Raw genomic sequence first — 18,048 nt, 5'->3', positions numbered from 1 at the left:
TTCAGAATAATTGTATATATGAGGCACATTATATGTTTTAAAGATCATTACATTTTAACAAAAAGTGATATAGTGTTCTATAGCACATTGATGAACATTTTAGAAATAAACTAAAATTATAACGAATCAAGGCACTTACAATGAATATCACGGAATGGATATAATATGTACAATTGCAATGAATTCACCAGGTTTACGTTGCATATTTACAACAATGTTAAACACATCAACAATAAGCTAGAATTCCAATTTTTCCTTTGTCAATGAAGAAATTAATCAATGATAATCATCATTTCTACAACAATATCAATCAAATTGTCTTAGGAAGTATTTGGTTGAACTTAAAACAATATCCTTGCTTTTTAAATATAACAGTTCTGGAAGAAAAAATCATGATAAGGTTCATATAAAGTTCTCTTTGCACTGATCAACATTCGACAACAACTATTTAATCACAGTTTCAAGAATAATAAAAATACTTATTGCTGTTTCTTTATGTATCTTTGGTTTTTGCTAACTGATAATGGATCGTAGGGCGGCAAAAGCTTCAGTCATGGTATCACCCTCTTCTTCAGTTCCAAGATGCAGGCTATTTTGTCTAGAAGGAGCATCCGTCAGGGTACTTCCATACATAGGTCTCGAATAATCCTGGAATTGGCCACCATAGTCCGCATTTCTAAGTCCTTGTTGCAAACGAGAACGTAATGAAATCGGAGCGCCCGACATAACACTGTTTGACTCGGTGGATGAAGGGAAGGAAGTTGTAACTCCTGTCAGATATCGATCTAATTCTCTCCCATCGATATCTCCGAAGATATCGGCCGTAAATGAAGCATCTGATGAATTTATTTGGTTGTAACTGGTTCCATCACTAAGTTGAGTATTTTTGTTCATGATCAAGGAGGAATCAGTCGAGTTCTGAGTTGGGTAGTTGCACCCAAAGCTGGAATTTGGTGGGTTGTTTGGGTATGATGAAGATGATCCGTAGGTTGGCATAAACTGAAGCTGATGTTCAGGATCGGAGTTATATTCTTCAGCTTCAACTTTAATTTGTGGAACTGATGAGAATGTTCTAGAATCTATAGCATTGGAAGAGTATGAGCCTAAGTGCTTATAGCCTGGTGATCTGCTCAGGGCACTATAGAGATGGCTAGTAGTTGGAAAAGGACTATTTCGATCGGATGTCGAGGTTGATGGACTATGGGTGGGTGACATGGAAGACGAGGAGTGATAAAAATCACGACGCTGGTTATCAGCGCCAGAAACTGATTGCACAAGGGTGGGCTGTCCAGATTCAGAAAAGGTGTAAACTGAATTGTTTGAAGCAGCAGAGAGAGCCTGGAGTGTAGAGGTAGCTAGTCTCATAGGAAGTCTATAAGGGGGTCGAATGTCTTTCAAGTAGTTTGATGTTCCACCGAACTGAGACATGAGTTGGATCAAGGTGTCATTTGAGGCTCGCCCTTGACTCACTTCCTTTCTTTGCATGGCCAAACGATTGCACAAATCTTGTTCATTTTGAGGTGGTGACATATCCGGTGTTGGTAAACTTCTTACAGTTTCTAATCGGGAGTTGGGATTTTTCTCTTGGGGGTACTCAAAACCAAAAGAAGCTTCTCGTTTTATGAATTTTCCTCCTAGAGTTCCATCATTGTCGGGACTGCCGTTTGGAGAACATTCTGGTGTTTGAACACCAAAAAAGTCGCAGTTGGGTGACTGATTTTGAAATCCGATTCTACCCATAGTGTTGAGGTTTATATTAGTAGTCTGCTGAGGAGTGTACACCATTGGAGATTCGTAAGAAGAATTGTAGCCATTGGGATACATGGACCTGGGTGATGGTGTACCCGTACTTCCAGCTGCTTGTGAAGCTGATGAGTTTTGTGCTCCCTTAGTAGGTGGCGCTGTTGTTGCTCGTTTAGTACTCTTTCTTCTGCGAGGTCGATATTTGTAGTGAGGATAATCTTTTTGGTGTTGCTGTCGGAGACGCTCTGCTTCTTGAACATAGGGTTGTCTTTCAGCTGGAGTTAAACTTCGCCATCTTTTACCTGGAAAAGAAAGTAAAAAATTTAAAAATGAAGAAAATTAAGGAAAAATTTTACAGTCAAGGGAGATATTTTAATTTTTGATTTCATAACTGAGGAGACTAGTGGGAGAACAAAGGACCTGGTGTACGCTAATTTAGTGAACTTGTGAAAATCAGCTTTTGGAAGTATAAGAGTTTGCGGAAAATTGCAATCGCTTTGAAGAACTTATTTAACAAATTAATTTTCTGCTTTTGCGGTCGACTATAATACACTCTTAAATCTAGAAAATATATTATTTTTTCAAAATACTACTAAAACACTTCTTACACTAAGCTTTTCAATTTTTGAACTTTTTTAAATTCTTCTGAAACTATTAAAAAATAAAATTATCTATAAACACTATTATTATCTAAACTATCTTACTATCATTTAAAAAACTATTAAAAATATAAAAAAATAAAACTATTAAATAAAAAATTATATCTTCTAGTAAAGAATAAAACTTTCTAAATGAATATAAACAGTTGATGAAGGCACGCGATTGTGAAACTTTTAATTATCTCTAAATCAATCGTAACTGAATAGTAACTTATCAATCGTAACTGAACAAAACCGATGTGATACACAAGACGCTACTAAAAAACTACACTCATTATTTATACCCTTTATACCAAACACACTTTTATTTACAAATAATAATAAAAAAAAATAATCTACGAAATAATATCGTCAAGGAAAATACCGAATGTAATTTTCACGAACCAATATTTATATAAATAGCATCTGAGATATTCATGTCAAAAATAATAATAAAATTTTTGAATAAATTTTTTTATCTAATGACAGCTACACTGACGCCATAAATTTCAGCTCTTTTTTTTTTTCAAACGTCCAAACCTAGAAATGAAATTTAAATTCATTGTTGAACGAGTTTAGCACTCTAACAAGCCGAGAGTATTACGTTATCAAGTACTCTCATCTAGTGCAATGCTTACACTCCTCCTTGGCGATCCAATCTTTCAGGAAGCGCTAAATCGTTCTCTTTTCCGAACTAAACCTCGATTCTATCTACGAAGACCTAATTTTTTATTTGAAAAAAATCTTAATGTTTAGTGAGGGTCGACTTCAACCTTTGCCTTCTCAAGAGCACAAGTCACGACTAGGGTGGGGCGCGCCCCATTCTCACCCACCTCACTCGTTTTCTGTGACCACTTCGTTGATTAAGCCCTTTCATCACCCGAAATTATTTTTACTACTATAGGGACCATTTCAATATTCACTGGCATCTCTCCTTTTCATCGAAAAAGATACATTTTAAAGCAATTTGAAATTTTCAAGAGGCATCTGTCCTTTCCGTCGAAAAAGATACATTTGAAAGCAATTTAAAATTTTCAAGAGGCATCTGTCCTTTCCGTCGAAAAAGATACATTTTAAAGCAATTTACAATTTTCAAGAGGCATCTGTCCTTTCCATCGAAAAAGATACATTTTAAAGCAATTTAAAATTTTCAAGAGGTATCTGTCCTTTCCTTCGAAAAAGATACATTTGAAAGCAATTTGAAATTTTCAAGAGGCATCTGTCCTTTCCATCGAAAAAGATACATTTTAAAGCAATTTAAAATTTTCAAGAGGCATCTGTCCTTTCCATCTAAAAAGATACATTTGAAAGCAATTTAAAATTTTCAAGGGGTGGAAACAATTTTAGGAAGTTAGTAACTCGAAGTTGAAGTGCCAGCGAAGAAGAAATTAAAATTTTAATAAAATATTGAAGGTGACTATGCACCCTTGAATTTGTAGAGCCCTATTTTTATGGCTTTTAAGTAGTAATAGTATTAGAATGAATACACGAAGAATTGTTGTTGTCTATCTCAGTAATATATTAAGTGTATTATATTATTTTTTGATGTAATTTGAAACATTCCCTTTTTACGAAAATAAAGCTCTTAATTTGCTTGATAATAATGGGGGAATTTTTTTTTTTTTTTCGTTTTCTGTTGCATGAGATTTTGTAACCGGTCTTAGATACTTTCGTATCGCTGATTTCAAATCTGTAATCAGTTTCACTCTTCGAGTAATAGATTTTTTTAAAATGTCATTTGTAGTCTATTTTTGTTATGAAAACGTTACATAAAACAAGGAGTTGCATAAATGTTGCGATAAACTTCTCGGGGAGTTGGAACTCATCATCTCGATTAAAATTGTTTAGGAAACCATGCCCGAAAAGTCAGTCATAAGCCGCTAGGAACACTTCCCTATTATGAACTGTTTCTTCGTGTACTTCTGAACGGGTCATAATAAGGAAGCGTTCTTAGCGGCGTATTACGACATTTCGGAGCATAGATTCCTAGGTAATTTTAATAAAGATGATTTGCCTAAAACTCTACAGAAGTTTGCAACATTTACCCTTTGTTATGTATAATGTCTTTAATCTCGTACATTTCGACAAAAATAGACGAAATTTGTATGAATAATTTCTATGAAACGTTTTTCATTTGAAAAAACTTTGTAGATTTAAGAATAAAACTAATTTTTAGATTTAAAATCCGAATTAGGCAAGATCGAGTATTTGAATAAATGCAACAAAAAATTCAATCCCTGGTCTAATCTACTTGAAAAATTCCGTGGGCACTTTAAGCATCAGACATTACATAGCATTTGAAGTCCATTTTTATTTCTTTAGAAAAATTAACAATAAAGTAACTTAGATTTTATGTTTTTCTTCTCCATAACAAAATATATATATAGTAGTCTTTTATAGTAAAATTTTTATGATGGTTAACTTTTAGACTATCATAGTAGACTTAGTCGTATACAAAAAGGTACAAAAACAGTCTAAAATTTCGAATCACTGAATTCAGTGTTTATTCTTTTAATAAATAATTAACTAATTTTTTTCATTTGTAATTTCTTACTATTCTTCGAATGTGAGTTTAAAAGATCTTGGCGTGCTCCTTCTGTTGTTATGACAAATATTTAAAATAATTTTCCTAAACGAAAGCTAATGATGAATTCAAATAAAAATTTTAAAAACAACAGTTTTGAAGTGAACTGAAATAATTATTTTTTTTTTCAGACCTAAAGTGAAAAATGTACGAAACATCACTCTTAAAAGGAGTGGTAGAAATTTTCGATGGTGACGCGCTTTACGTTTTAGACGTGACAACAACAGATTTTTTTAAATATATATTTTATTGCAGGGTGTCATCAAAGGAAATAATGGTTTAAATAATTTCTATGAAGCTTTTTTCAGACCGGATAACTGAATTTCGGTCGGTATATTAGAATGAATAGTTCAATGAGGACGTACAACTAACGGACATAAAAATAACACTGCTCCTTTGGAATAGCAAACGGGACTTATGCATTGGTCGTTATAATGGAAAGGTCGTTGTAATAGGAGGTCATATTAGCATTAAATGTATAAAGCCATAGTTGTATTTCTTAATAAATATATATATATATATAGTTACGTAGAATGTTATTACCTTTGATTGCATGCATTTTTTTTTCTAGTTTAAATTTACAGTAATGTTCTAAATATTTAATATTTTTCTCTACTTTTCTTATTCTTTTTCGATTTTGGCAGAAACTGATTTTATTTTGACAAAAAACTAAATCGTTTTCTCGTTGTAATTTCTTTACATAAGCAAGAGAAGGAAGAAAAAAAATCAGCGTGTTGATTAATGATGAGTAAATCGCCAATTTGAAGTGATGTAGTGGTGACACGCGCCAAGTACAACCCACGTGTTTTGCTTCCCGCCAATCACGATTTATTCTTTTTGTTACTTCCCACGTTTTAATGAGGAAATTTCTCCCAGATGGAATAACTGAGGTATTTCATTCAACTTACCAGAATCACCGTTAATAATTATAGTAAATTAATGATTCACAGAATCGCATCCGATTGAAATAAAATAAAAAAAATCGAAGCATTTAATTAGGAATAAATAAAAAACTGATAGGTTGGATATCGTTACAACTTGCCGTTATTTAAACGACTCAAATAATTATTTTTAACATGAAATGTTGCTTTTAATATTATCAAGCATGTTAAAGTTGACATCCGTCACCTAGGTATTTTTTTAATGCCACATACAGCGCGGGCGCAAAATAAATAAATAAATAAAATAAAATAAAATTTGAATTACTCTAAATAACATTTGATCTAATAATCGGACTTTCATGTACTAGCACTCAATCTAATGGTTCGAGGGGGTTGTCCTCAAATATGCTAATTAGTGCAGAGTAAGTTACGATATTAGACACAAAAACGTACTTTCTCTAAAAAAACCCCTTTTTTTTGACGGATCAAGATTCCTCACCCTCTAAATATAGTTACTTATTAGTTAGTCTTAACCAATAGTTTGGTCAGGGGAGCTGTCGAAAGTTTAACCCCGTAATTTTACTTTTTGCGTATTTCATCATATCTCGAAAAAAATTTTGAGGGAATTTAAATTTTCTTGCATATAATTATAAAATTCGTTTACCCCAAAATAATTCCACACCGAAAATAATTTTAAAAAATTATATACTGCTTTTTTATTATTTTATTTAATAATAGTTGAAAAATTTTGAAAAATAAAGTGCAAAAATTTTACATCATTTTAAAGAATGTAATTTATATGGCAAAATACGAAATGTGAGCAAAATCGGTCGAATAGTTCCTGAGAAATCATTTTCCCTTACAAACTATAATTTTTATCTTTCATGGACTTTTAACAACATTGAAAAAAATGGGAGCTCGTGTAACACTGTTTTTAAGCGGAAAAAATATAAAGTTTTCAATTTTTTTTATCATTAACGATAGCACTAACAATTTATTCTAAAATATGTAAAATTATCAAAATTCCCCCAATTCTTAATTTATTACATTTTACAAGTTTTATGAATGCATGTTAACAAGTTTTAATAAAATATTGCATGAAATTCGTAAATACTAGGTTAGAATTTCTCTGATTAGCAATTTAGATGTGATATCCTGTTAATGTAATTTTTACTTTTACGACGTTTTCTTTAACTGGTTTGAGTGTCTAAGACAGAAGAATGTGCCATTAAATTTTGACCTTTTTCTTATCAACTAGAGTGCTCGAATTTTAACTAGTACTACTACTGTATATGCTTAAGTGCTCGAATTTTAACTAGTACTACTACTGTATATGCTTAAGTGCTCGAATTTCAATAGAGTGCTCGAATATGAACTAGTAACTACTGTATTTGTCTGATCGCAATACAATTTTAAAGCGTCCCCTAACTACTACTCGCAGAATTAATTTCTATTTAATAGTAAAATAGAATGAATCCCCAAACAAAATTTCAATCATTTACCAACTAGTTACGAGTGTTCAAATTTTTATTGGAGGCCCGTGCAACATCACAGAAATTTCCATCGTTTCCCAAACATTATGCATGACTGATGATAATCAAACTTATGGCCATTTTCCAACATAAACTTTCACAACTAAAACTATAATGAAGTGAACAATAAAATAAAACAGTTTACAATTTTTTTTATCAAGTGTTATTAGTGTTAGTTTTAATTAAACTAAGTTTGTTTTTGTCACACCATTAACCAAAATTGTGGGGCGCATCTTTTTTGCAACCAGCGTCTGTGCCCCTTAAATTATTACATACGTATTAGGAAATTTATGTATAACTCGTTTTTCGTATTAGGTGACAAAATAAATTTTCGTTTTATTCCAATAAATAAAATACAAAAAGAATTTTCCAAAATTTTTTTGTTGAATTATTTGAAATTAAATTAGCAAGTAATTTTATGGAGTAGTACGTATAAAAATTAATTAATCGTAGTTGAAAAATAAATACTAATACGATAACGTATAAAAAGTAATTTCTCCTAGTAAACGACCATTTGAATCTATAGTTCCCCCTAAAAATTTTAACCTCATCTAATTTAATCCATTAAAGATTAATTTCTTAATTTTTGTTGTTTTATTATTTGAAATCAGAATAGAATAATAGTGATAGAATATTTTGTGAAAAACTTAATAAATCGTATATGTAGAACAAAAATTAATTCAGTGTAACACACAAAGTAATTTCTCCTAACAAAGGGCAATCTTAATCTATTATTCACCCATACATTTCTGACCTCATCAAATTTAATTCAATAAAAATATGAAATTTTTAAATTTTTGTTGTAACAAGTAATGTAGAATATTTGTAAATAACAAGTAATGTAGAATACTTTGGGACAAACGTAATAAATCGTATTTGTCAAACAAAATTTAATTCGGTGTAACATGTACAATGTAATTTCTCCTAACGACAATCGTAGTCTATAATTCGCCCATAAGTTTCTGACCTCATCGAATTTATTCCACTTAAAAAATAAAAAAAATAAAAAAATTTTGTTAAATTTTTGTTGTTTTATTGTTAGAAATTAGAATAGAATAATAGCAATAGAATATTTTGTGACGAACTTAATAAATTGTAATTGTAAAACAATAATTAATACAGTGTAACACATAAAAAGTAATTTCTCCTAAAAAACGACAAACTTAATCTATAATTCACCCATACGTTTCTGACCTCATCGAATTTAATCCACTTAAAAATCAAATTTTTTTTTCATTTTTGTGGTTTTATTGTTTGAAATTAGAATAGAATAATAGCAGTAGAATATTTTGTGACGAACTTAATAAATTGTAATTGTAAAACAAAAATTAATACAGTGTAACACATAAAAAGTAATTTCTCCTAACAAACGACAAACTTAATCTATAATTCGCCCATACGTTTCTGACCTCGCCGAATTTAATCAATTTTAAAATCAAAATTTTTTTTCATTTTTGTGGTTTTATTGTTTGAAATTAGAATAGAATAATAGCAGAAGAATATTTTGTGACGAACTTAATAAATTGTAAAACAAAAATTAATACAGTGTAACACATAAAAAGTAATTTCTCCTAACAAACGACAAACTTAATCTATAATTCGCCCATACGTTTCTGACCTCATCGAATTTAATCAATTTTAAAATCAAAATTTTTTTCATTTTTGTGGTTTTATTGTTTGAAATTAAAATAGAATAATAGCAGTAGAATATTTTGTGAGGAACTTAATAAATTGTAAAACAAAAATTAATACAGTGTAACACATAAAAAGTAATTTCTCCTAGCAAACGTCGAAATTAATCTATAATTCACCCATACTGACCTTATCAAATTTAATCCATTTAAAAAAAAGAATTTTTTTTAAAATTTTTTGTTGCTTTATTGTTTGAAATTAGAGTAGAATAATAGCAGTAGAATATTTTGTGACGAACTTAATAAATTGTAAAACAAAAATTAATACAGTGTAACACATAAAAAGTAATTTCACCTAACAAACGACAAACTTAATCTATAATTCGCCCATAGGTTCCTGACCTCATCGAATTAAAACGGAAGCTCAGTGCTTGAGGATATAAATACCGTTTGACCTCTTCTAAAAGTAAAGTACTGTAATCCAAATTCATCCAACAAACTACACCGTAGACGCCAGATTTAAGCGTGAGGCTTACTTTGTCCCACAGCCCTGAAGATTAATAACAGCAGTCGTCATTATTATTTGTTGTTTTGATGGCCCGAGGGCCACCAAGTAGCCAATACGGCAGGAGGAACAGGTGCATGGGAAGACAATTTTGGATTAGTAGATTCATTAATGACTTAGGCTCTAAGAAGGTCATCTTCCCAGCCGCAGCAGTCGGTAAAATAAATTAATAAATAAATAAAAAAAAAAGACGTTGATTGGTTTCGATTTTTTTTCTTCTCTCTTTTAACACGCGAGTTTTTTCCCTCCTTGAGAGGCGTGATATTTTTTTCACACCATGGGAGCTTCAATGAGTCAGCTTCTAATGGTATTAAAGAGTTTCATGGATTATGCTTTATTTTTTTTTTCTTTCATGGATTACATGTGCTATATTTTTTTTATCTTTTTGATCTTGTAATATTGTCTTAATAGCGATCGAAACAAAATGAAGCAGTGTTATATTTTTATCGGGGCATATTTATCAGATTAATATCATAAATGTCTCAATTTATAGCCGTTCAAGCTGAGTTTAATTTTTTTATGTTAGCGTTTTTGGAAAAATTAAATAATATTCCAGTTACACTTAATGCTGTTCGTAAATTAATGGTACATTTTATGAACACATTATAAACGATTTACAATGTTTTTAAACCATTTTTATTCAAATTATGTTTTTGATTTAAGAGACATAGATGTAAAACTGATTATAATGCTGAGATTTGGAGAAATATATTTGGTGTTTCAATATATGAGTTAAAGAAAATATAAAATTCAAATCGAAACATTTTGCAGTATAAACAGAAAATCTAATATAAATGGAGGAGACTAGGTTAATAGCAATGTGAGTAACACAATATGAGTTAATTTGTAAAGTAATGTCTTATAACATAAGTTTCATTCTATTATCCAATATTTGTTATAATTAATTTTATTATTGTATTATTTTTTTATAAAAAATTTAGTAATACAATAAAAATGCAAAAGTCACTTCTAAAGCTTAATCAATTAATAATAAATATAAAATAAATAATTATTCAAATGCAAAAGAAAATAACAATAAACTCTGGCTCGTTTAACAGATGATATATAAGCATGTAATTCGTCTGAAGCTTATAAAAAAACATAATTAATTAAAACTGAATTGCATTGAATTTTGAAAAGAACATAAATGCAAAATAAATAAGTGCTGCATATCGATAAATAAAATATTATTTGCAGAAATTGCTTAGAAAGGAATATAAAAGACTTTCACTTTAAATTGCCGTACAGCGTAGGATAGAATATGCCCTAGTTTGGCGTGTTTTGTATAGGGCAAAATCAACACCCGCCATAAGGCGACTAAATATGAGCAATGACGATTAAAAAATTGTCCGGTAGTCACCACGCGACAGCCAACTTTCTCGTTGAAAATGCCTTCCATCTGCATTTTATTATTATATTTTTTAATAAATAGGAAGTTACTATGAATATTTTATTATATTCTGAATATTTCTTTCACGTTTGTTTCTTAAATTTTTTTTTCTTCAATTTTTTTATTTTTATTTTCCTTAATTTTTGTCAAAAGAAATGCCTTGCATGAATATTAACAACAGTTTTTTTGCTCGTTTAAAACTTAAATTTCTGACGAAGTGGTCACATGTTTTAAAAAGGTGCCACTGTTAAAAATGCTACAACTAGCCACCAGTCAGAAACAAAATTGCCTTTTTTTGCTCTCTAGTGTTTCGGGATTGCAAATAATGCAAAAATTTTGTGAAATAGTTTTATATGTGTGTCACAATTCATCTATATGTGACAACAATTCATTATTTAACCTAATTTCCTTACTCATCTAATGATTGCTCTTTTATTAATTGAAATAATTAACAAATAATCAAATTTAAATTTAATTTTGTTTTTTTTTCCTTAATCAAACTATAATAGAGCCATGGTGGCTCAGGGGATAAAGCGTTCGCTTCCCAATGAGAAACCCAGGTTCGAAACCCTGCGAGGGCTGGTCAATATGAATACTGCTTCCGTCTCGCACAGACCTCAGTGCTGAATTAAAATATCCTCAGTGGTAGACGGATAATGGGTTATCCCCTTGCTATCGGGTTAACCGAGTGATTTTCATGGTTTTCCCTTCCATGTTACGCAAAAGCAGGTTAGTTCCCTCAATAAGTCCTCCACCAAGTTTGTCCCAATACTTGATCTAGGAGTTCTGTTGTCTTCTGAGTTTAGGTTCAAAATTACAAGCCTACGGAGTTGAACATTGAAAGTCGTCAATTCAGAATTGAGTCTTCTGTTCAACGCCGTATATGAAATAAAATAAAGCCAAACTAATAATCATTTTTTTGCATTAATCTTGTAACGCAATACTAGAAGTATGAATTAGTTTTTAATGATCATGATCAAACTAACATTCTTTTAAACAAAGATTCACATATTTTAAAGTTAAAACTACTTCCTACAAAGTTCCTAACCATTCAAATTTAAGTTCAAAGTTTTTCCTTTATGGATATTAAAATTTCATAACTATGTTGAAATGTTATGTGGAAGATAGAACATTTCTGTGATAACAAAATCAATTGTATCTTTCAAATGTAATGAGAGAAAATAAAATAAAAAAAGGTAAAAGGTGATAAAGGTAAGTGCTAGATAGATAGAAGTCGAACGTAGGTGAATATATTCCGTCACCTGCTGCATATGCATCTCGCAATCCCCGTGTTTGCTCTCTCCCGTGGATGAAGGGTGTGGATTAGTCACTCAACCAATCGCTGGAGCGTTACATGGCCCAATTTTTTTACTTATATTTTATGTATCCTTTTTATTTTTTATTCTCACACCTTTCATGAAATATTAGGGGTAGGTGGGAGTGTAGGGCTGAAAAGGCCAAACAGTTCCGTTCTATCTTTCGTTTCGGTTGGAAAGTGACTTTAAAGAAAAACAACACTGAACTGAATAATATTAGCAAGAAGAAAACTCTTTTTTTCATTTCATTATGAATAAAGGTTTTTATTTGATAACAGTGTCGCACAACATATCATTTTTTACTTTAATTTAATATCATTTTATCCTTCGAATCTATATTGTATGTATTTTGATCGTTTTAAAAGGGTGCAGCAGCGTAAAAATTTTCTCTAATTTTAAAAATTCGGAGAAGACGCAGTCAAAATGAAAATCGTTTTTTTACACAAGTTTTATTATTATTTTGTAATGCCTAGAGCTTAATAGCGTGCTTTGCCTTTAACCAAATTAGATAAATACAATCTGAGCAGATGCACGACTTCTAACTTGATAACATGTCTATAACTTAGTAAGATGCGCCTAAAATCTAATAAGACGATGCCTGAAGTCTAATAACATGGCTGGAAAATTATAAATTGTCTAAAATATAGCAAGTTACCCATAACCTTAACAGACACCTATATCTTTTTATAACTTGGAAATATTATATAATATATTTCTCTTATATCTAAATCATTTTTAAAGTCGGTTTAATGAGAAAGTAAAAATATCAACAAGGTTCTCCACTTACGAGGGAACACTTTACGGTGTTTAGGGAAAGTTTCTTAGAGGTCAAGCTCGTTGCTTAGCAAATGTAAGGGAAAATTTAGTTTCAAGGAAGAAAAATTAGAAGATTTTGTCATTTTTTTGCATGCATTTTTAATAGAAATGTTCTTAGCATTACTACAATAGAAAAATTCGGACGTTGATAACAGAACATAAATTACCTGAAAAGGAAAAAAAAACAGGTAGTAAAACCATTTAATTTTTATCTTCTTGGCAGAAGTATAATATCCATAATGTCCTGAGCCGCGATTGTTCAGGGTATAGAGCGTTCGCCTTCCAATGAGGCGAACCGGGTTCGAATCCCAGTGGATACGAATTCCGCATCCGGCTTGCACCGACCACAGTACTGACGTGAAATATCCTCAGTGGTAGAAGGATCATGGGTTAGAGTCCCCTTGCCGTCAGGCTAACCGCGGGAGGTTCTCGTGGTCTTCCACTCCATGTAACGCAAATGCGGGTTAGCCCCATAAAAAATTCCTCCACGAAGGCATATTTCTCCCAATACTCGATCCAGGAGTTCTCTTGTCTTCTGGATTGGGTTAAAAATTACAAGGCTACGAAGTTGAACATTAGTAGTCGTAAACCCATAAAATTGGGTCGGTTCTTCAACGATGGTTATAAAATAAAAATTAAATATCTGTAACTACTCTACTTATTAACAGAAATATTTATGTGCCAAATCTTTTAAAATAAAAATGGAAGTTGAAGATAGAAAGCTTCTATTACCAAATATAAGCTATCTACCAGTACAGAGGAAAAAAGTCTTGTTGGCATATAATGTCCAGTTAATAAGTTGACATTAAAACAAAATTTTAAAAAAGGTAATTTTAAAGAAAAGTATAGTTGAAAAAAAAAAAAACGCTTTCAAAATTTATCACCAGTATCAAAATTCGAAACACGTTATTGTTTATAAGAATTAGTTTTTGCGTGGTTGAAGAAATTAATTAATAAAAAGGCATTTCAAGTGGTCTGTTTGTATTTGAAAACCAGAAAATAAATCACGACCCACATATCTTAAATCCTCACGTATTCGTGGAGCAGCAAAAGTAAATATTGGCAGACCCATAGTCGAGAATCGTATGATAACTTCGTGGGATTCTGACCTATAACATTGAGAACAATTTTCTTTTTAGCACAAGTTCAGATTTTATACTCGATCATTTAGTTCTCTCTCTTATCTGTAAGTCGTAAAATGGAGTGCGTTATTCAGATTGCTTGAAAAAAAGAATGAAATAAAACATTTAAAGAGACGTAAAAACGGGATTAATTTTGTGGTTTTTGTGTTAGAGCAACATATGCCATGTAGTCTTTAGCGACATGTTTTAATTAGAAAATGTTTTTTAATTTGGAGTTAACTTAAAACGGGATAAGAAAAGGGAATTTTTTCATTTGAATGCAAGTTCGTTAATTTGAAGTGAGTTAAGCCTTAAATGGAATAAAATACGGGAATTTTTTCATTTGAATGCAAGTTCGTTAATTTGAAGTGAGTTAAGCCTTAAATGGAATAAAATACGGGAATTTTTTCATTTGAATGCAAGTTCGTTAATTTGAAGTGAGTTAAGCCTTAAATGGAATAAAATACGGGAATTTTTTCATTTGAATGCAAGTTCGTTAATTTGAAGTGAGTTAAGCCTTAAATGGAATAAAATACGGGAATTTTTTTCATTTGAATGCAAGTTCGTTAATTTGAAGTGAGTTAAGCCTTAAATGGAATAAAATACGGGAATTTTTTCATTTGAATGCAAGTTCGTTAATTTGAAGTGAGTTAAGCCTTAAATGGAATAAAATACGGTAAAATTGCTTGCATGATTGCTTGAAAAAAAGAATGAAATAAATAAATTTAAAAAAAAACATTGAAAGAGACGTAAAAACGGAATAAAATTGTGGTTTTTGTGTTAAAGCAACATTAGCGACATATTTTAACTAGAAAATATTCTTTAATTTGGAGTTAACTTAAATCGGGATAAGAAAAAGGAATTTGTTCATTCGAATACAAGTTTGTTAATTTGAATAGAGTTAAGCCTTAAATGGAATAAAATAGGCTTTTTCCAAAGAAATAAAAGCCTTTCTTAGTGCTATAGGTGGTCACAATTTTATTTTAAGTCAATGAAAAACAAGATATTTTATTTATAATAATGGTGAGTAAAATACAAATGCTATACAAATAAATTATAAAATTAGTTTGCTAAACTTTTTCTGAAATATAGATTTTTTTTATGCGATTCAAATAAAAAATGCCACTAACCTTTAATAATAATTTTCTGTGAAAAAAAACAATTTTAATAGAGAAAGTTCTGATTCTAATTTTCTGAACTAAAATGCATTTATTTAAAAAAAAATCTAAAGTGGAAACATTTCATTTGTTTAGTCGCAATAATAATACAGAGCACTGACAGAAAATAAATTCTTTAAGCAATTTGTAATTCACTTAGTTGATTTTTTTTTTTTTTGAAATAGAGGAAGTGAAATCAGGTTAAATTTTAAGCAAAAATTTTAGTTTTTATGAATAAAAAATTATGACAAATTGAGGATTCTTTCTTACATTCTGGCTGTTTTTGTGTCTCTTTAATTTATATAGGTCGTAGGGTAATTGGAAAATCCGGTTCTTTTTTAAATACTGATGTCTCTTAGCAATCCCCCTACAAGTCTCACTGCAAAAAGCCTTACAAAAGTGATCGTCAGTTTTCAAAAAGCCTGCTTTCCAATTGTACTACGATGTATATAATATGTATAGTATCAAACATTAGGATACCAATGATAAAATCAATAGCATCAACTAAAACAATAGAGACAATTCCATATTAGAAACTATCACTAATTTCTACTATTAGGAACTATAGCAACTTAAGAATTACGAAACATAAATAGTCCGAATATTGGCTAAGTGGGACTAATTTCATATAAATTTAATTGTTAAATGTTAAAATATTATTTAAATTAACAGTCACTATTTATGTGTCACGTAATTTCCCTTATAAGAAACTATAACATGAAGAATTCAAATATCATTATTAGTATTTTAAAATATTTCAAAGAAAGTTGGATATTATTTATGAAATACTGCAAGTAACTAAATTGCAATGATTATTCAAGGCAATGCCCTCACAGAAAAGAGTAAACATCACTATTAAAATAAATTTTTCCAAAAAATTATACGTTTTAGCCCTATTCAGTTGTCAGATTTCATCGATAAATATTTACTTAACAATAAAATTTTCTTTTGATTTTTCCAATTGTCGATTACCTTTCCAGAAATTTAGAAAATTTCATCCCAAAATTGTAATTTTAACAATAGAGAGAATTAGGTATATTTATTAAGTAAAAATCAGTGAAAAGTTCGATAGTCTTAAGAACAAAGAAACTGTTCGTTTGATTAAACTGAAAAGAATTGCGAAAATAAACGTTCTTCTAAAACATAAGAGGTCATACGGCATGAATATAGTTCATGACATCCCATGTCACATTTTTAAAGTAAAAATTCTATTCACTTAAAATGTTATTCAGTAATTGTGGAAAACCTTCGAGTCTTTGACCCATAACATGCCGATATCTAAATCTTATCTTACAATTTTCAGAAATTCTAAAAAAACTATTAAAATCTTTCAATGCCCAAATCTAATTATTCTTAACAAAATTGAATATCAAAGATACTTCCAGCTGCTCATTTCATTCAACAATAGAACATCACATTTATCTTTAACTAAATCAGCAGAATGTTTCCAATCATGTTCACCACCTCAATAAAAATTACCATCCAGTTCCGGTCGGTTGTCACCAAAAATTACAACCAGTTAAATAAGAAACATAATTTTTCCCGCAGAAAAAGATAAAAAAAGACGAATTATGGAATAATTTCAGTTCAGGACACGCCACCGTAAAGGTTCGTGTCTTCTGCAAAATAATCAGTATCGAACTTTGTGCACCTCGCCCTCCAATGATGTCCCTCCAAAAGAATGAAACTAGCAACCTCGGATACGACCCGGAATCTCTGTAATCAGCTGAAAAAAACAGATTTAAAGAACTTTTTAAGGTGGATGGGGGGGATGGCAAGAAATTCCTCTTCAGCCCTTTCAAGAACAAAAGAAACGTCGGCTAATGACTGAAACGAACATCGGAAATTCTGAGCTTCCTAGTCTAATAAATATCGTTTAATGAATGACTGAACACGGAGGGACAGATTTGAAATCACAAGCCGCGATTTCGTGATCCGAGGTGACCTAAGGACGAGCAAATTGCTACGATTTGGTCGCGAGCGACGACCGGAACTGGTCAAAGGTCTTTTCTGCGTTCCCATCAGCGTAAGGGTGTAACTAGAAATGACCAATCCTTCTTCAACCCCCATGGGTTGACAACCCTGGTTTCCACTTGGATGGTAAACCTTTGTACCCTTCTCGGGAATCAGATGATGAGCAAAATTGGATGGAGAAATAAAAGGGTCCCACGCGAACATTGGAATGACAATCCCCGAGAGCAAATGTCACGAAAAAGTGTTTATTTTGGATCTTAAATCTGTCGTAATTTTATTAGAATTCTAAACGATACGTTGCTATTTTCAAATTCAGTTAATAACCTTTTAAGTTTTTCTCAGAATCTATAGAATCTCAAAAGAGGGGGAATGATCTATTATACACAGTGATGTGATTACGTATTATTGTACTTGAAACAATTATTGTACGGGGGAAAAAATGGAGTCCGTGCTGTTTGAGTGTTTTGGGTGGGATGGTTTTTTATTATTCTTTTTAATACTTTAGGAGTAATAATTTTACTTTATTTTAAATTGGAGTTAAAAATCGAAGTTCTTCTCAAAATACATAAATAACTTTTCACGGATACAAAATGAGCCAGCATCATCATTTGCCCTACTTCAAAATTTTTTTTTTGTTTTTTTTTTTTTTTTTGAAGCAAGTGCAACTTTGAGAAAAAATGAAAACCCTGTTTTGGAGTTA

General features: G+C 30.8%; 1 protein-coding gene across 1 annotated transcript in view; it reads right to left on the bottom strand.

The window, feature by feature from the left end:
• Positions 1-370: 370 nt before the first annotated feature.
• The window catches only part of LOC107446198 (uncharacterized), a 75,485-nt gene continuing 57,807 nt past the window's right edge, over positions 371-18,048 (bottom strand). Inside the window, exon 2 of the mRNA XM_016060784.4 lies at positions 371-2,045. Within this exon, the coding sequence (XP_015916270.3) occupies positions 514-2,045 (1,532 nt within the window). The 3' untranslated portion in view covers positions 371-513. The remainder of the gene's footprint in view (positions 2,046-18,048) is intronic.

Source organism: Parasteatoda tepidariorum, chromosome 1 (assembly GCF_982258835.1).
Source record: "Parasteatoda tepidariorum strain Cologne lab strain chromosome 1, Ptep-v5.0, whole genome shotgun sequence".
In the NCBI taxonomy this organism is placed as follows: Eukaryota; Metazoa; Arthropoda; class Arachnida; order Araneae; family Theridiidae; genus Parasteatoda; species Parasteatoda tepidariorum.
Note: the sequence above shows the minus strand (reverse complement) of the source record. Positions and strands in the feature narration are given on the sequence as shown.